At 43.6% G+C, this 20,533-nt stretch overlaps 1 protein-coding gene across 1 annotated transcript in view; it reads right to left on the reverse strand.

Moving 5' to 3' along the window:
- Nucleotides 1-19,974, reverse strand: part of KCNQ3 (potassium voltage-gated channel subfamily Q member 3) — a 197,423-nt gene extending 177,449 nt beyond the window's left edge. The window contains exon 1 of the mRNA XM_062568426.1: nucleotides 19,643-19,974. Coding sequence (XP_062424410.1) covers nucleotides 19,643-19,974 — 332 coding nt within the window. The remainder of the gene's footprint in view (nucleotides 1-19,642) is intronic.
- Nucleotides 19,975-20,533: the final 559 nt, after the last annotated feature.

The raw sequence follows: 20,533 nt of genomic DNA on the forward strand, positions 1-20,533 counted from the left end.
TGAGTTTGAACAGCACTTATCCCAGTGAGATCACAGATTGAAACCAGATTCCTGCTACTACTGCAATACAACCACATATTATTAAAGTTAAAAGGGACACCTAACAACAAGATCTGCCTGACTGAGAAGGTACAGATTGCTGCTTTGGACAGCTAGAGAGGCAGGTGTAATCCAGCACCTGCGTAAATCATGCTCACATTGCCTACGTACAGCAGCACTAAGTATGGGAGTCCAATATGCAAAACAGGCTTTGCTCTCCAGAGTTGCTAGAAACAAAGGCAGTCGCAGCCTATCTGCATAACTCAATAATGAAAGCAACATACATGAGATGAGCGATTGCCATCAGAAGGATTACAACCCATCCTGAAACTTCTGCATACAATTCGGTTCCTGCGTCTCTCTGCCATGAAATGCCATCATGGCTCACCAGCTCACGGCAGCACTGAAGAGGAAGAAAAATCTCAAAGCTACTATCTATCCTCAGCCTTTTCATCAAAGATGGACCAATGCTGTTCAGCAGTCCAGGAAGAGCAGGGACCACCGGGATCACAGCTAGTGGAAGAAGTTAAGCTCATAGGCTGTATTTCTCAAATTCTTCAGTCCCCAAGTGTGTCAGTAGGTCCAGGCAGACACTAGGAAACAGGAGAGCTCAGGTAAGTGATCCCATTAAGCAAATCTGACTAAATCACCTAAATCATCTCACTCGCAGTGAGATGTGGAGGAAAAGGATGGTTTGAGGATACAGATGGATACATCCAGACTGGTCAGAAACACAAAGCAAACTAGCCTAGGCAAGAAGTTGTGTTACATGCAGTACAACCCAGCATGAGGAGCCAGCCATAAAATAGTATTCATTGCTGGATGTATTTGGCTTTTTTTACGCTACTTTCTCCAGTGCTATAAGAAGAATAATCTACGAGTTAGTAGCTCCTTCATTTCTGGTGAGTTGAATCATACAATAGAAGCCAAATTGACTTTTATACTTGGGCACCATTTACTAATATTGAACTCACTGTAACCTCTGGAATGACAGTCTCTATCCCACCAGTGGCACCAGCTTCCCCTACTTAGTGCTCCCCTCTTTTCATGCTCTCTTTTTCACTCCAGGCTTGTCAGTCCCTCATGCAAGGGAGGAGCAGTCTATACAAATCAGTAAACTCAGCATGCTACAACGCTTCCAGTCTTTCCTTGCAACAGGCTCACCTCTGTGCCATGCATACAAAACACTGCTACAGGCTACATCCCTGGAGCACTGCGACTAGTGCTTATTAGAGTAATCATAACTATTTTCTTGATAAATTATACCTGCCCCAACTGGTAATCGTAGTCATTTGCAGTGTATTGTTATATAAAACTTGGAAGCACCTTTGGGCAAGGATCCTCTTTGCTATGCATGGGCAGTGCATAGTGCAAGAGACACAGCCTGGACAGTGTGGACAGCATCTCTCTAAGGAGGTCTGGTATGTCTGAGTCTCACCAACTTCTAGGAAAAAGGTTTGATTTATGGAAGCAATGGGAAGGAACCTAAAAGTGCTGAAAGGAGACTGAAGTACTCTGGGAGATGCAAAGATGTCTCATGCTGGCTCTTCATAACCCAAAGGAGAGCGCTCATCTCTCCTTGTCCCTGAAGGTACTTCTGCAGAGTGAATAAATACATTATAAATAATAATATCTGGGTTAATAAAAAGGCATTCACTTCATCCAAATAGGAATATGAGTTGCAGTGTCTATGTGGTCCTATGTCTTTTCAAATAACCATTCATAGGTATGTCAAACACAACCTTTGCCATCACATTCACCCACCATTCATTTCAGCTTATTAAATGACCGCACACTGTTAATAATTTTCTTACCATCACTTAAAATGATTCAGGGGATTAAAAAAGGTACCATGACATGACGATTAATCTCCACCTAAAAGCCTGATTTCCTCCTAGATTTGCTGAATCAGAACACGGCCATGACTTTCCTCTGTTTAATCTAGAGAAAAAGAAAATACTACAGGGAACTTCTTGTAGATGATATATAAACTAGAAACAGAGAATTGCAAAAGATCTTGCACCTTGGTACCCCTTCACTTCAGGGGAATGTGTCAGAGAAGCAAAAAACACTCAAGAGAGGCGGTATCAGGCAATCAGAACAGACAGCTGTCATACTCTAACTAAAGTCATCATCCCACTTACGTTCCTTTTCCAGTGGTTCAAGCTCTTAGGCTTATTGTTGTTTCCTCTAATCCCCCAGTTCGTGGAGTCAGAATAAGTTAGAGCAGTCGCATCCTTCATTAAAAAAAGGAAAGATCAAAAACGAATCTTCGCTTCATTGTTGCAGACAAAAGCTGAAGAACCTGACCACATGACTGGGTTGAAAAGTCACAACTCATGTGGTAGAAAACCCCCCCTCAAATGTAATCATTCAAACCAGTAGTGTTTAAAGCAGACATTTTCTGACCTGATTCAGCATGGGGCTGCAGACGTGACTATTTTCCCCGTACAAATGTGCAGGAATCATCGCAGGTGTTGCCTCTCCAGAGACACGTTTCCAAAGCCTAAGGCTTCAGTGTCCCTGCCCAGCAGAGGGGAAAAAATGCTAAGGAGAAAGGAGAGGAACTACCAATTTCCTGCTAACCTTTCCTAAACCATCATACTACTGCACAGTGAGGTCTAAATGCAATGCTATCATTGGTTTACTTCTGGGCCAAGAGGTTGAACCTCTAACCTTGCCTTCTCTTTGTAGATAGTCTTGCGTGGCTGTTATTTGAGGTAACAGGAGCACTGCTCCTGGGAGCACTAAAGCAAAAGTGTTACCTCACTTGTGTCTCATTGGCTTCCCTTTTTATTGTGCAAGAATATTCCTCCTTTTCCCCCCCGAAGTTACATTTAACAACCCTTGAACATGTCATTTCTTTAGTCTCCCTCTTTTTATTTTAGAACTTTTTCAGATTTTGTAGCTCAACTATGAGCCTGTGGGAGAGAAAGGCAGGATCAGTGCCCCTTTCAGTCTGGACAGGATCAACCCAGAATCACCACAAAGCCGAATGTTTTACCTTAAGGAGCTAAACCCCTGCATGGTGCTTTGAAAATAGACTCCTGCTATGCTGTAGATCAGACTTGTTGGTGACAGACAGCAATGTGGTCCCGATGTAGCGAGGCTGACCTACAGGTCAGCTGAAGCTGTATTCTTTCATTTTCTCTCTTAGAGGCTTAACTGGCACATTACGAAGTTTTGAATCAGATTTTTCTGGTCTTAAAGTATCACTGGCTTGCTCCTTGCCTGTGAATGTCTTCTTTGAGGGTTGTGCTCTGCATTAAAATGACAAGAGACGTTTAACTGTCCTCTCCTGCTCTTTGGGGGCTAGTGTGCAACTTGTAGCTCCATGCTACCAGGCCAAGTGAAGACCATCAACCTGACACAAAGGAACAAACTGGATAGGCCACAGAAATCACAGAAATCACAGTTCTCCCACTGGCCACACAGCAGGAACAGCACACGCAACAAACAAAACTATTTACTAATTTGCTATTTGTCCAGGTAGTGACCTAGCCAAAACGCTCCACTGCTGACCGAGTTTTGGATCTATCTTAGTCCACCCAGAGCACAGACGAGCTCTCCCATTTGGAGATCAAAACCAGCTACAGCAGGTTTTAAACTGAAGATGCCTCAGGATTAAAAGGAGATTAGCAATTTGCCTGAAACAGGCCCCAAAGCAACCCTTAGAGCAGTGGAGTTGCTTTCTCGACGTAGTGCAAGCAGCATTTTCATTAAGGAGCTCCTAATGTGTTCAGCAACTCTTACCAGGGTAATTTTATTCCCCTTCCCCTTCCATTTCACTTCTCCCAGTCCTGTTACTCCTCTTTTGTCTTCTTTTTCCCTCTTGCAGTTCTGTTACCAGACCTTTCTTCCTTGCTTTTTTCTTCACCTCTCTTCCTTGTTCTTTTCCTTACCTCCTTCCCCAGCTTGGCTGCTGTGTTATTATCATTATTGGAACTGATTTCTCAGCTGACAGCTTCTTCCCTGCACCACTGATGCTCTTGTGTCACTCTAATAAAGCACTGTTTTTAACTGCATTTTTTTTCTTCACTAAGTGGGCTGAAAACTATTCTTTTTTTCCCTCTGAATGAGGCAGAAACCAGGTCCATCTGTTCTACATGCAGGATCAGTGGCAAAGACACTGCACGGACACCCAAAAATTATCTTTTGCATTGCATCCCACTCTTCAACAGAACTGACAGCTCTGAGAGAATGACCATATTGTAATCACTTTTTAAATAACTCAGAATTACAGATAGATATTTATGCTCTGGAGAAGATAACATTGACTTCAGACCATCTTCAGACAAAAAACATTTTGGCAATTATTATTTGGCTATCAGCAGAGACTTTATTGTACAGTGGGACCAGAAGTAATTCTAACTCCAGTCCTGAAAAGCTTTCATTCTACAGAAGCTTTGATTTCTGCAAGTACATGGAGCTTGGGAGACATCAGCAGAGTCCTAGAGTAGCATAAGGTGAACTTAAAAGACACAAGAAGATTTAGGTACAGGATGGAATCAGAATCCAACACTGCAGAAGTCTAGTAATCTTGGTTCATGTATTTACCTGCTCTGAGAAGGAAACTTCTCATAGACTTAAGATTACAGCATTGAGCATTTGGCAGTCATCTTGATGCCAAAATAATGTCTCTCTTTTGACTTCTTACCTCATTGTTGAAGGTCTTGTGGCACTAATAACTTTACAAAGTTCTCTGGACAAGATAATGTGATTAAGAAGAGATTCATCTGATCTAAATTTTACTGTCTTTAAGGTGTCTGTATCTAAGCCAGATATTTAACTTCCCATTAGAGTCAAGAGAGTTCAACTTGTGATTTATCAATGTCAGCATTTATTTTAGGGTGACTTGAACAAAGACCACCGTCTATGCTGACGAATAGAGGGATTGTAATGACTTGGCCACATGTAGACGCTTACACAGAAGATATCCACATTTAGTCTTATGCTTCCCAGCCTAATTACTATTACTGTTATGCTGTTGAGAGACAAGTTGACTTCTTATTCCTGAGTCACTTCATCATACTTACAGTTATCTGTTGCTAAATCAAAAAAGCAACTCCTAGCTATAACTCAAAGTCCTGTTTAATCACCAGCAAAGGACACAGAATTCTTGATTTAAATGCATATTTTGCACCTGAGTACAGCCAATGGCTGTCTTTCAGAAAGTTCTCCAAGCTTGTTTTAAAAATAGTAAGAGAAAATTAATCATTACTTGAGTAAATTCTTGCAACAACTACCTGCTCTGCTATTAAAACATGGACCTTCTCTAGATTAAATTTATCTTGTGTTATCTTCCAACCATTGCAGTATCACTGTATATGCAATTAAAAAGCCCTCTACTACAACATATACCAAGCACCTTCATACCCTGGAACAAATGTTTATGGAACACTCAAATTAATGCTTATAAGCACATTATCCACTTCAGGTTGCCTGGAAATAAACTCATGGTAAAGTAAGTGAACACAAGCACTGCCAATGAAGATGAGCACTGACATATTTCTATCTGCCTAAAATCTCTTTTCTTCACCTCACTCTAATAATGTTTTCTTTAGCATTACCACTTCATTAAAACTGTTAGATATCACTCTATTACAAAAGAGCTGTTTTCTGGACTCCTGTTCCATGTTGCTTTTGAGGTGTTCTACACTGGTCTCTGGAGAGTAAAGATGTGTTTTCAGCTTATTTTCTGGGGAATATGGTGATTCAAGCAGTAAGATAAAGCACTCAGTCCTAGTTACATGCTCATTTGCTAGAGAAAGTTGCTATATATTGATTATATCAGGAGTTCCCGTACTTTATTTTTCTTGACTACCACTATTGGCTGCAAATGCAGCAGCAAATCAGGACCCTGCATTATCATCTGGACTCCGGGAGCAATAGCTACAGGTGTAGAACAGGATGTGTGTGAAGCAGCATGCAGATCTTAGATTAGTCTCTAAATCGTGCTTCTAAACTCCTTTCTCCTCCTACCAAAACCAGTGAGGTTGGCATACTCAAAGACTAGATATTAGTTCAGTTTCTACTCTTCCTGGGAAGAGAGATGGACTCCACCAACATTTCAAGTTCTCTCTTTCTAGGGAGAACAGCTGAGTCACTGTAAGAAATCTCTTACCTACACAGGTCACCAATAAATCACTTCCCCTAACACCACCATTGCCCCTAGAGCAAAGAGTGATCAGCAAGAGTGACTCAGAGATGCGTGGGTCTGATTCACAACAGTTCTGTGAGCTACTCCTACAGTGATGCTGTTGTGTAGTGACTCTTGCTTAGGACTGAGACAAAAGTCACAGACTAGTCCAGTGGGAGCACCGTACCCACTGCATACTGAATTCTGCGTCAGCGAGCTGTGCCTTCCAAAACAAAATGGTAATGATGATGAAGGTGATTCAGAGATAATTCCTGCATTTACACTAACTTGCCATGTATGGACAAAGTAATTCTCGCTTTAGTCCATATTCTTAGGGAATTAGAGGTACCAGCTTAAAGCTGACATAGGTCCCCTTCATGTTTTATGCAAGTAAGTTGCCAAACCAAGTGCTTGCTATCCAAAATGAGCTCAAAGCTTAAGTCTAATAAGTATAAAAATGGCCAAAAGGTAAATACAGCTATATCCAGATAGAAGATGCACATGTAAGTGAAAATACCAGCACCATCCACCTGTTAGCAGCATTTAGACCATCCAGAATTTAAGTCAGACAGTTATGATCAAACTCTACTGTTGTAGTGACATAAAGTACCAAAGGAAGAGGGTCAAGAAGTCTTTGAGAGATATTTTATGGAAAGGTTTCCTATTTTCAATGAACTCTACACTAAAGATTATCCCTAGGGTTTGTGCAGTGTCAGTGCTCCAAATACAAACAGCTTAATGTTGATGCTAGTTAACCTAGCTACAATTAACTTTACCTGTGGTTAATAAGAGTACTATTACCTCCAAAGTGGACTGACATGCCCAGCATCTCCATCCAGATGTCACAGCTCATTTCTGTCCATGTATTTTCAGGAATGAATGGTGAGGAGAGGAAAGAAAACTCTATGACTCTGGGCCTGGAAGTCCGCCCATTATAAGGCCAGCATAAAACAGAATATTCTGTAAAGAGCAAAAAAATCTATCACTCTTCACAATACAAAGCTGTTCAAACCTTGGAGATGCTCAGAACTTGACTGGACACAGCCCTGAGCAAAGCAACCTGACTTTGAAGTTAGCCCTGTGCTGATTATGGGATTGCACTTGGGCTCTCCAAAGGTCTCTTCTGAACAAAATGGCTTTATGGTTGTCACAGTTGTCAGCTCCCTTGTTGGTTAGAAAGCTGGTGCTTTGCTTGCTCAAGTTCTCTTGTGTGGATGGAGGCCACTTACCTTACTACTCCCCAGCTTACCTGCAGTATATTTATTAACGAACAACAGTTATAAGGGAGGGAAAAAAAAACCTTCCTCAACTTTGAGGAGTGGGAAGGAAAGGAAAAATGCCACGCCTATATAAGCCAACCCCTGAGGCAAAACTGCAGAAAACAAGTCACAAACACCATAGAGTGAGTAGAACTGAATCTCCGGCAACTCCACTATGAGTTGGTCCTCACTATCTGGCCTGGCGAATTTCAAGCCTTCTGTTTCTCCCATTCCTTGAGCTGTCCTGTCTTACATAGAGTGTAGTTTTTTTGTGGCAGAGACGGTGCCTCACTGGAGGTGCAGGACCTTGATCTTCACCTCTGGTACTAATAGAATATCAATAAAATGTGAAAAGCTTATTCTGGAGAGCCCAGAAAAAAACGCATTACAACAGCCAAATCCAACTGTTCTTCTAGCTTTAAGAGATTTATGCTACATTTGTACTGACATGACTCAAAGCAGTTGCTAGCTCAGCATTTCTACAAAAACAAGGGCCAAAACAGAAACTAGTAGATGTTAAAGGAATATAAATAAAATAAATAAATAGAATAATAGAATAAATAGTATAAATAAAATAAAAAGACTTCCTTATGTCAGGGACATTTTCATGCATTCAAATATTGAATAGCTCTCTCTAATTTCAGTATTAAGTTGAACTCTTGCTAGTTTGCTGATTCAGGTGATACACATGACTATGCCCTCTAAAGTCCTGAGCAGTGCTTCCATACACTACAGGAGTCTCTAGTTTTAAAGAGAAACGCACAGCATATAAAAGTCAGTGTAAGCCTGTGAACAACCCTCACAATTCACCTCATTCTTCCAAGGCCTTATGAACCACTCTTCTCCACTTACGCATTAGACATTATGAAGCTAACGCCTAAGCCACTCACAGAGTAGGGTTTTTGTCCCTAAAAAAAGCCCATCCAGAAATCAGTGTTGTTTGTTCACTGACTTCAATGACTAATTTTGAGTAGCCGAGCCACAAAGTGCAATGCCAGGCAGAAAGTCAGGAATAGGAAGAAGCAGGACTGCTGCCAGGAAACTGTCCCATCTCTGGACACTTGTGTCCAGGTGAACACAGAATGCCTGCAAGAAGGTGCAGCACAAACAGTCAATCTCAGGCCTTTGATTTGGAGTGCAGTGCAAAAGGTAGGCAAGCTGGGGTTAGAGCATGACCTCAAGATCAACTTTAAGGATGAATATAAGTTAACTCCAAGTAGCATGGAGAGTGTCTTTATGGGAGGACTCAGGGAGACAGGCCCCCATTGCAAGACAGAAAACAGAGGGAAGATTTAAAGGCAAACTCAAGATTGCTAACTAGGGAAAGCTCTTACAGCTACTGAAATCAGCAGCATGAGAAGGATGATGAGACTAAAATAGGCCCCTACATCTGCTTGCATGAATTGCACTATAAAATCTATTGATTGTATTGATTAGCTCTCTACTGACTTTGAACAGCATTTAAATACCTGCTGCACACACACACACGCACAGATACATGTAGCATCTAAATTTAGTTATCCTAATGTGGCTCTGAGATGAGGTAAAAGTGTCCCATCCCTCAGGTATTTGCGGTGTAGACATCTAAATTCAAGTTATCCACCTGAGATCTCCTTCATATTCAGTGGAAAGTTTCAGGCACTGTAAGAAGCAATTAACCTAGCCTATTTTAGAACCTCCTTTCGGATGAGATGAATTGCATGCTAGAAATTTCTAATTCCTGTTTCTCTTCAGTGGTTACAAAAGGAGTCTAGACAGCTACCTCAGATAAGGCACTAGATAGATGAATCCCAATACAAATGTTGAGAGACAACCACTCAAACTCTGAGGAAAAGAGGAAAATCCGGTTGTCTTAAGTAATTTAGCACTGAATAAAGTAGACTATTTGAGAATGTACTATGTGATAATATCGTATGCTAAGAACAGGCACTGTCATGTCTGGCACACAATTGCCGAACTCCATTTCTCTACAATGTCAATGCACCCAAGACCAACAAGATAATAGAGCAACATCTACAGAAACGAGTAAGATAAGGTCTGAAGAAAGATCCTTTTCTGTGTTTTCCAAAAATCATAAAAGGTTAGGTTATGATTAGTGTTACATATCTTAATCGGAAGGGCTCTTACGCTTAGACTTGGTAAGATGCTGCAAATTATTGGTTTGTGTTAATTTGCCAAGATGATAAGATGAAGTATTTGAACTTCCATGTGAGTTTCATTAGCACAAGGAGTGCTGAAACAGAAAAGGGAAAAATCTGACAAAGCTCCATGAACTGAAAGCGGAAATGATACAGAAAATAATTCAAGTTATAGGATATACACACAGGATGAAACCCAAATTATTTTAGTGGAGTAAGATTTCACCAGTGAAACATATTTGTAACGGCATGTGAGTTAACATCATAGAGTAAAGTTCCTAAGTCTTTATCTAAGAGTATTATCCCAAAGCAAAGTGGCTTTCTGCATAGGCTGCATAGGGAAATATTCTCAAAGTTGTAAGATCTCGCAAATAATAGTTACCTATTCTAGTAAAGGAAATATGTTCAGTACTGTTCTCTATGTATGAGGCCAACTTGCCCCACCAGCCTATGTCCATACTACGGACCTCACTTACCTCCAGCACTGGGAGCTCAAATGCAGACTCCCACTAGGAATGGTCATTGCCTGTGGCAGCATGTGATCTGTGCCCAGACATCACATTTCTGTCTCTCTCAGACGACAGCCATGCCATGGGTCATGCTGGCACTGCTGTTATTGACCACTGTGTGGTAGTGCTTGGGGACATCCCATGGCATTGTATTACTAATTAGCCTGGACATAGCTACTGACCATCAAACTCTAAGCATGGGAAAAGGCTACTTGTCATAGCTATTTCCTGACTGATACAGCAAAGTCTAGAAGAAGGAGGTAAATCAAGCTTTCTGATTTTCCCTTCCCAAGCTGTTTCCCGTCTTCTCCTGCTGATTTCTTCAGATAGCCTATACCTGGGAAACAACAGGCTGCACCTCTTTGGGAGCCAAATGTTAACACAAACAGGCCTGATCAGTACCATCGAAGTCCCTACACAGAAATGTTACTGCTGACTCAGTGGGTATTATCCCGCACTGGTCAATCAACATTAGGTCTGCCCTAAACTGTGGTCCTACAGGGCAGCCTGTGCCACTGTGCAGACGGTGTCTGAGGTCTGGTCAGAGCGCCTTGGCCCGTTGTGTTTACTGAGATTCTTCGTACATCCCACAAGAGCAGCAGTGTTGAGCAAAGGTAGAATAGCAAATTCCAATTCTTGTAATTACCTTCCTAAATTAATTCCCCTGTAATTTCAATCAGATGCTCTTAATATTCCTCCTCAGGGTGTAATCCCTCCTCAGCAAAGGCTCTGAGTGGTACACACACACAGACGCATGAGCTGAACAAGATAAGCAGAACCAGCGATGTGCTGCTGAGAGCCTGGGGGCAGATCCCCACCATGCACTTAGGGGATTTTACTATCAGTCTCTCAACAGCTGTACTTGCTTTTCCTAAATCCCCATTGAAAATACAGAATTTGAGACTCTTGCCATTTACTGTCAGTGGGAAATGCCCAGAGTCCTCTGTTTCAGGATCAACATCTCTGTCCTTCACCTTAAGTTAGATACAGCCAAATGTAATGGCTCCTATAAAACATGCAAGAACTGGGACTTGGGAGGATTGGGACCTTTAAGCTTTCAGCAGAGATTTAGCTGTTTTGGCAGTGGATGGCATTAGGAACACTGATTTATTTTGCTGTGCAAGTTACATGCTCAAAATGGCAAAAGCATGACAAATCTGAGATGGGAAGATATCAGTTAAATACATATCACTGAATTAAACAGATAAATGTAGCTCAACGATCAGAAATGAACAAAAAGTAATAAAGAAATACTTGCTACTTGAACATAGATGCAGTGTCTCATGAAATCTTAGTTCTAGTGTTAATTCAGGACAATGGAAGAAACTACATGAAATTAAAAATTGGCTTCAGAACTATAAAGAAAGGCAAATGATATCGTATTAACCAGGAAGGGGAGAAAGCTGACATTTAGTGAAATGCTGAACGGATTTTCTTCGTTCTGGTTTTATTAAATGCTTCTTTAATGATCTATAAAAAGGATTAAATTGAATGTTAACGAAATTAACAGATGCTAATCTGGAAGGTGATCAAAACACCAGTGAGGGTAGAACAGAGAAAATATGAAAAACACCTGAGATTAGAAAATAACACTGGAGAGTCAACATGACAATGACAAACTAATACAGCTGCGCAAGGGAAGGCAAAACACATCTATACAGCTCTCGGCAACAATTCAGAAAACAAGGATGACAAAAGAAGTTCAGGTATCCAGAAAATGAGACAAATTCAGAAACCTGAAGGGACAGCAAGAGATGACAGCCAACACAGGCAGAATTAAGATTCCTCCTCTGTAGCTGCAATATAATGGACCCGTAATACTCCACTATCACATACTGGCAACCTAGAAGAAGGAAAATAAGAATGATTTTGGCAAGACTGATGTGTGTAGGAGAAGGGAATGAGAGCACATATGTCCTCAAAAGACAGGATGCTTTTGAGATGTAGGATCTCACCATCCCTCAGAACTGAGATTTGGCAGCACTGGAAATATGCAGCTCCACTTAGCTGTGGTTTCCAGAATCCATCTACAAATCAGCCAGACGGAGCAACATCAAGGAGGGCTACGCGTTAACCTGGTGGCTGTGATGGAGGTGACCATTAGGTATGAGAGAGGGATGAAGGCCTGTCAAGGATCCTGGGGACGACTGTACCTTAGGAAGATCTCACTAGGCTTAAGTAGAACAGTAGGTTTGTTGTGCAGAGGAAGATGTCTCCCATCAAATCTCTGTCTCACTCCTTCACTTCGAATGACTGTGTAGGTTCCTCCTGACTTCAGTGGAACCTTTCACTTGCTTTAAGTTAAACATACACTAAAGTTATTTGCTCACTTAAGGCGATTTACAGAACTCCAGCCTGAAAGTTCTCCCAAAGTGCCTTATTTCCAAAGTAGGTTACTATGAACCTAAGTATCCCTGGGCACGTCCCTCCCTCCACAGAAAATGCTAAGTTTCTCAGTTATCATAGGCAAAATGCCTATATACAGCATATACTTAATAACTCTTGTGGACCTTATTCCTTATAAAGCTATTAATATTTAAGTTACCGCTTTTAATACAGTATCTACCAAAAGCAATGTCTCCATGGCTCCATTCTTTCTGTAAAGTTCCCTGCACAAGAAGGGAATATAGCATTATTAAATAAAAGAATAATTATTATTAGTTATTTATATCATTCAAGGTTGATAACTGTAGTATCCAACCACCCATGCGCCTGACTATATCTAAGGTCACTGATCTACTATGTTTCAAAGTAGGATATAAAAGAGCTTAACACTCACTTAACTGATAGTGTTTGGAAAGTTTTTCACAGATGTTAAATTAGAACCAAATTACTTAAGTCCACATTCAGTCCTCAGATCTGCACGATATTACCTGGCCTTGTATACGCACCATAATCCTGAAAAGGACTTTTTACTGTGCAAGTACATGAAGCTACATAACCTTATATGAGGCAATCAAGACTGATTTGTTTGAAAAGAGAGAGCTTTATTTTGACCAGGCATGGGTTTCTGGTTGTAACCTGGAAGACTAGTGCTCTGCACACATACACAGGTTTGTACCTTGGCTAAGCCATGAATAAATAGGATTCAAGTAATGTTTGAAGAGAGGAAGCCTCAAAGAAAGAATAGACAGATTCTAGGATTCTAGGTGTGTTGCCTTTGGCGTGATCCTTTGAAGAGGAGGTTGGACTAGATGATCTCCAGAGGTCCCTTCCAACCTTACGGATTCTATGATTCTATGGATTGCTTGGGCACTTGCATATTCACTCACACATGCTCAAGCACACAGTGGCATATAAAAAAGTATTATATTTATGTGAGTTTTTTATCCAGCTCTTAATAAAAATTAAAAATTGCTCATAATGCATAGTCTTTAGTGACTATTTTTTCATAGAAATCATAGAATGGTAAGGTTGGAAGGGACCTCTGGAGATCATCTAGTCCAACCCTCAGCGTAGCCCATACAGGGATTGAACCCACAACCCTGGCATTAGCAGCACCATGCTCTAACCAACTGAGATAAACCTGCCCCAATTTTCCATTATATTTGTTTTGAATGTCTATCTACTCTGCACCAAAACCAGCAAAATGGGTGTGGAAAGAGTCTCCCTGCTCATTTTTGAAACATCTCTCTAACATCCATCTCAGATTAAATCAAGGAATAAAACTTACGGGACCTCTCTGCCACGCAGTCAAACTGGAGGTGCCAAGACCTTGTTGTGCCCTATCAGGATCCCATGATTGCTTGTGAAAAGTAAGGAGGGGCACAGGAAGAGACCGAGAAGGCTTTTTACGAATCAAGTCCTTACCAGTGTTACCTCCAACTAAATCCCTACCCAATTGCTGTGTTGCAATGATGGCAATTAGTGTAGCCATGGCTGCAAAAGGCTCCTGCCCCAGATGTCTGCAGGGCTTTGTATGTCTCTCCAGGACTAGCAGAGCAATGCTGAGAGAGATTATGTTGCTCTTCACTACCAAGTTTCTCAGAAGAGAAAGACACACATTTATGGGCTGTTGGAGGATCTTTGCAATATCACCTGTGGTCAAAAGGAGATAGTCCATTTTTACAGAAATTATTCAAGGAGCTCTGACTTGCTTCTGCAGGGCTTATTACTGGGTAGAGCTGATGGCCTTGGAAGACGAGCTGCTCGGGGTTTGCCATCGCTGGTGTTGCAGCGCTCGCAGGTGCTTCACCCATATCACACCCTCCCTTGCGCGTCGCTGGCCACGGTTGCTCTCACCACTCGTCCAAATAAGGCTGCCCAGTGACTGAATGTTGTGTGAACAGGTCAGTAATGGAGGGACTGGATTTTTGGAAGGGTACTCAGGGGACCTACGACCCCAGGATTTTTAGGGGCATGCAGGAATATGTCTGTACCACCAGCAGAAGTGTGACTGCAGCTCTTGTGAGCCTTCCCTTGAGCAAGCTTTAGCAGCACCGAAACTAGATAAGTTAGCAGCGTAGCCATGGCAACACCGAGCTCGGCACAGGCTAACCAACCCAGCATGCACCCACTTCCAGAGCGGGTCTCGCGACTGACACCAAAGCCCTAGCGATGAGCTACGAGGCTGTGGGTATCAATGAGCTGACGATGGACTTTTCCTCTCCTAAAGACCAGATCTGTAATTTCAAAGACAGTTTGGGTTCCTAAGTCAGTTAGACATCTAAAAGTTCCTGTGGATCTGCTGACGCGACACTGAAGCTGAGACTTGGGATCCTAAGCCACTCGGGTTGCACAGATAGACAGCGACTTGCACAGGTTCGGCTTCCTCTTCTCATTTGTATGAGCAACACGGCAGCTCTCCGCAGCCGGTAACCAAAGCGTGCAGAGCTGCCTAATCTCGGCCGCCGAGACTCATGCAGAGTTCACCAAACCGCACACAAACCCAGGGCTGACGCCGCAGGTCTCGGTGGAGATGCAGTAGCAGAGGTGTGTGGTGAGGTCTCCAATGACTAAGACTTCATTATTTTTACAAAGTATACTGCAGAATATTTATCAGTGCATTATGATGAATTAGCATAAATAATTAAAACAGACCAAGAATTGTCAAATACACAAGCAAAGGACACTTGCTAATGGACTGAGCTTACTCTGCTGCTCCATGGATTCACTTAGGCCAAATAAAGAGGCCAAATAAGAAGCAGAGAAAGGACTCACAATTATCCTTTTTCTTACTCTGGGCCAGTTCCCATCTCACACCAGATAGCTGACTCTAGTCTCAGCCTCGCAACTCAGCATGTCTTACAGAGCAACTCCTGAAGGACACAGAGAAAATAAGAGAAAGATCCCAGACTCTCCGCCCTCCACCCAATACCATCAACACCCTTCTCCACAAACTACCCACCCAAGACCTGTCATGCAAGAGGTGCTCGCTGGCGCTTCCCAGAAATATGGACAAACGATCTGACAGGTCTCCTGACTCTGCCTCTTCTTGCATTCCAGGTACTACATGGTGTTGAAAGATGATTGCTTGTCAAATTGGGTGAGGTTACATGTGTTTCCCATGTTTTCCCTCTCTCTTATTTTTCCATGAAAGGGAAGCTTGCAGTTGTCACAGGAGGTGATGTAAAAATAAGAATATCCCCCAGCTACCTCTCCTTCAATCTTTTATTTCAGATTCTGTTGTATTTCTATGTATAAAAAAAGCGTTTGGACAGCTTGTGGAGGAGAATGGGGCTCAAGTGAGTCTCCCCGGACAAAGTACACATCCCACGAGCCGCAACAGCAGGGGATTCCTATAATATATTGCATGGCTTAATATGAAGGAATATATAATGCATCATGGGAAATGCACTTATAGCTACGGGGAGACAAGCTCAGAGAACAGCAAGGATAGCAAGGATAGACCATAGCCTGCCCTATAAACCCCAGAAGATATCTCCAAACTAGAAAGAGGAGAAAAATAGCTTAGTATTTTCAACAGAAAATATTCAAGAGGAGTTCAACATTTCATAGCTGAAATTTTTCATGGGATAATCACTTTTATCTGACCAACTGTCCTATTAAGCTATTGCTATATTTCAATGAAGTCCATGAACCCCGATATCCTAGTGCAGCGAAACTTTACAGGTGTTACAGAAATCTTTTGTTTAGCAGTGCTTCCAAGAGACGAGATATTTTCAGAGGTGAAAAAATTGAGTCAGCTTCTTTGGGACCTAGTCCCCATCCTCTCTGATATAAATATAAGCTTGGACAAGCTCAAATGTGCACAACAAGGAAGGAGGAAGAATCACGGGAAAAATATCTAATATCTCTTTCTAGAAGTAAATCACTGCCAGTGCAAGCTGGCATCCAAAATTTTTGCAGAGTTCTGTAACACGGCAAGCCCCCCTCCCTGCCCCAACACCTTTGGTATGTCCTGAATGTTACAGTCCTCTTCTCTCAGCAGCTTCCCATTTACTAAGCCCTGGGAGAAGCAACACCAGACCCCCTTCCATGGGCTACTCCTGAAACACTTTTGCATGACTGGATCTCTAAGGAATTCATTACATCCATCCATACTGACCCTCAAGTTGATTTTTCTGTCAGCTTCCCGTATGTGAGAGTAACTGTCTTGCTTTTAATTTGGTTGTATGGTATTTATTGCAAAGCTACTCAGAAAACTGAGACAAAGTGTAGTGCTTCATTAGGATAAGTAGGACTTTAAAAATAAAATCACAAATCTGTGTATTTTATGGAACGCCTGGGAACCTCACACCAGCCCAAGAGAAAGTGTAAACTGTTCTAGCACAGACAGCAATATGCAGCATCACAATAGCACCTCCAACATGAGAAAGACTCCTTTTCAGAAAGAAAAGAGTTGAAAGACTGGTTATTTCAAATGAAGATAAAAGACTTCAGATTTCAACTCAGAGCACTGCTACTCAGCTGCATTGCTCCTGTCCTCAAGTGGGTCATCTTTCTCCTGCAACAGGAACAAGCCCTGGAAGCTAGCAACAAGATTTCAGCTTCAGTCTTCTACTGCTTTGGCCAGATCTGTTTTGTAAGGTTTAATCCACCCAGGATGGGTGGATGTAATGCAGCAGTCTGCATCTTCTACGAAGTTCAGAAGGAGATGAGATACGCTGAGAACACATCTACCAGCCATAAGAGAACAGAAATGCAAAGTGGCCAGCTGCTGCCTGGGATTGCTGAGCCCCAGCAGGTAGACTGGGCGGAGATGGACTATCTCACCAGGTTGGACAGAGTGCAGGCAAAGCACTCCAACCACTGCTGGAAGGAGATTGTGCTCACACTGCCAGAATGGGGACACACGGCTGGGCCAGAAGTGTTATTGTGCCCTCCTCCACTGAACATATGTTACTCTTTCTGGTCCTCCATGGAAGAACATTCTGTACTTAAAAAAGGAGTAAGGAGTGTTGCAAAGCCTGTTTTCCTCAACAATAACAGCAGGCATGGAGACCCAGCCCAGCGGCACTCCCCCACTCCCCCATCTCCTCATGTAGTCCAACAAAGTTCAGGGAGGATCTGGCCCGGAAACACCTCTGAGTTTCTAACTACTAGAGGGCTAGTGTCTTCCTTTTGAAGCACAGAAAAACCTTACCAAAAAAAAAAAAAAAAAAAAAAAAAAAACACGGATAAGGAATCCTAAAGGTGCTTTCTGTTAATGCTGAATGTGGCACCAATTGTCTGAATAGGATGCTTACTGACATATATGACAGCAAGTCAAGCTCATGGCTCAGAGGTTTGCAGGACTGACTATCCACCAAAGTCACACATCAAAGGCCACATATTATTTCCATGGAAAACACCAGGTCCACTTCTGAGAAGGATCCAGCTTTACAAACATGATAAAATTTTGTCAATTATACAATCCATATCACACAAAGATCTGACCCTAATGGCAACACCTAAGAAGCGATCAAAAATGCATGTTGTAACTTGGAAATTTTTATGCTCATCACAAATAAATGTGAATCTCTGAGTATGAGCCTGTCTACACCTATCCACCACCCTATTGCTTATACCCAGACACGAACCCCGGTAGAGTTTGGACTCAGATGCTGCAGCTGCCCACAAATGGAGAGCTAGATGCCAAGGTCTCGTAACACGCTGGCAGGCGTTAAAGCCTCTGTGTGCAGCGTGAGCAGACTAACCAAGGCAGGAGCGACTGGCGTTCACCTCTGTCCAAACACGGCTCTTCCCGAGCGGAAGCGGTGTTATGTAATACTGAGCAAGATCATGTTGCAAGCTGTATTAAAGAATTTCCCCCAGCCTAGCACACCCAAAACCCACACTCTCCCTGTCTGCTCTCATAAATTTTCCTAAAGCAAAAAGGGGGCGAAAGAACTGCAAAAAATCCTGTGGTACCTAATGTTCAGATTTTCACAGAAATCCTGCTGGAAGGCAGCAACCTTTATCCCAAGACACGCTTTATAAAAAAGACTGAAAAGAAGCTAACAGCAGTAAAAGAGTAGTCTACAACAGCACGTTAGTAGTGAACACTGCATTTTACTGTTCGCCCAGGGCAAAAACCCTGCAAACATCAATGAGAAATTTGTGTAAAGGTAAAATTAACAGCCCTAAACTCAAGGTATATATTTGCAAGCCTAAAAAAAACTACACCTGTGATCAGTCCTTCCCAAGGTCCAGCTCCTGGTTCACAGCCTCTACAGCCAAGAGCGCTTTGTCTTTGGTAAATAAACCGGCTTCAGAAATCTCTGCTTAAATCTGTCATCATAATTTTGCTCAGTATACATTATAGAAAAAAAAAAAAGCAGTAACACCATGATTATTGATAAACCCCTGGGTTTTCAAACATTCATAAAACTGAAAAACACATTTATTCACAAAACTGAAAGACACTGCCGACTCCAGCATATGCCACAAACGTTTATTTGTCTATACTCCTTACAAAAACTTGAAGGATCAGAATTTGTGGGAATGCAAAGCAGCAGTCATTAAGTTGGCTTGTCGTCTCTGGGCCACAGGATGAGTTCATTCAGTCTCCCTTCGCTTGTGGGTAGTTTAACTTTCTGGTTCATAGTGCTGCAATGCCTGGGTTTCACGCACTGCAGAGCGATGCTTATTGGACCAAATAGCGATGGGTTTCATTTGACATTTTCAACTATTGCAAGAGTCTGTTCCCTCGGGGTTTAGAAAAGCTTGTCTAACCACATGTAATGCTCCTGGCTCAACCGGAGCCGGCAGTGTCCCTTTAAGCACTTTGCGCCCTAAAACTGGCCAGAGCTCGGTCCCTGGAGCATCCCTCTTCCAGGGTCTACGAAACGCGGCTTTGGGCACGACAGTGCAAGGCACCGTGTGCGTGCATGTACGAAAACGGAGATAAAGACCTAAAGGAAGCTGCTCGTTTTGGGCAACCTGCTGACAGAAAAACACTCAAAAGCACATCCCATAATAAGATCCTTGGCGTTTTTCTCCTCATTTCCCCTCTCCCTCCCTTACCCCCCCCCCCTCCTCCGGCGAGCCTTACGCCGGGAATGATAAAGCAAAACGCCGTCGGGGCGCAGCCTCCCGCGGCCGGAGCTCCCCGAGGGTGCGGGCAGGGTGCGGGGTCCCGGCCGCGCAGCGTGCGCGGGGGAAGCGCGTACTCACACGAAGGCGTGATAGAGCAGCGCCCAGCCGCGGGGCCGCTCCAGGGCGTCGTAGATCAAAGTTTGGATCCGCCGGTACTTGGCGTTGTTCCTCTTCACCGGTCTGCTCAGGGGGGTCTTGGCCAGCAGCCCGAGCCCCGGCGGGCTCCGCTTGCCGCCCTCCTCCTTGCCGGCGCCCTCCAGCAGCAGCGTCCCGTCGCGGTCGGCGCCGGAGCCCAGGGCCAGCGAGCCCTGCTCGGGGTCGCCGCCCGCCGCCCGCCGCTCCGCCGCCGCCGCCGCCGCCCCGCCGGCCGCGCTACCGCCCGCCGCGCCGCGCCGCGCCTTCAGCCCCATGGTGGCCGCCGGGCCCCGGAGGCGAGCTGCAGATCGGCGGCGGCAGCCCCGGGAGCCCCAATGCCATGATCGGAGAGCTCCCCGCCCCCCCCCCCCAAAAAAAAAAAAAAAAAAAAGAAAAAAATGCGCACAAGTGCTGATGTATAGCTATAGAGACATGGAGAGAGAGAGACAGATAAAGAGCAAAAAAAAAAAAAAAAAAAAAAAAAAAAAGGAGAGGAAATTAAGAAAATAAAATAAAAAGAGGTGGGGTGGGGGCAGGCGGCAGTCACATCCCCGCCAGGTCGCCCTCGCCGGAGGGCAGCGGGGAGGCAGGAGCGCGGCGGGCACCTGGGCCGGCGCGGCGGAGGGAAATCATCGCGGAGTTTATTTACCAGCCTGATGCCCGAGCCCCTTCCTCCACCACCCCCACCTCCCTCCTCTTCCTCTCCTCCCAGCTCCGGCCTCCCCCCGTCCCCAGGCTCTCACGTTAGGGAGTGGCCCATTGTATGCAGGCAGCAAATAGCCGGGCGCCCGCCCGCCCCCCCCCAACCCCCCAACCCCCCCCCCCGAGGGGGGG

Source organism: Rhea pennata, chromosome 2 (genome assembly GCF_028389875.1).
Source record: "Rhea pennata isolate bPtePen1 chromosome 2, bPtePen1.pri, whole genome shotgun sequence".
In the NCBI taxonomy this organism is placed as follows: Eukaryota; Metazoa; Chordata; class Aves; order Rheiformes; family Rheidae; genus Rhea; species Rhea pennata.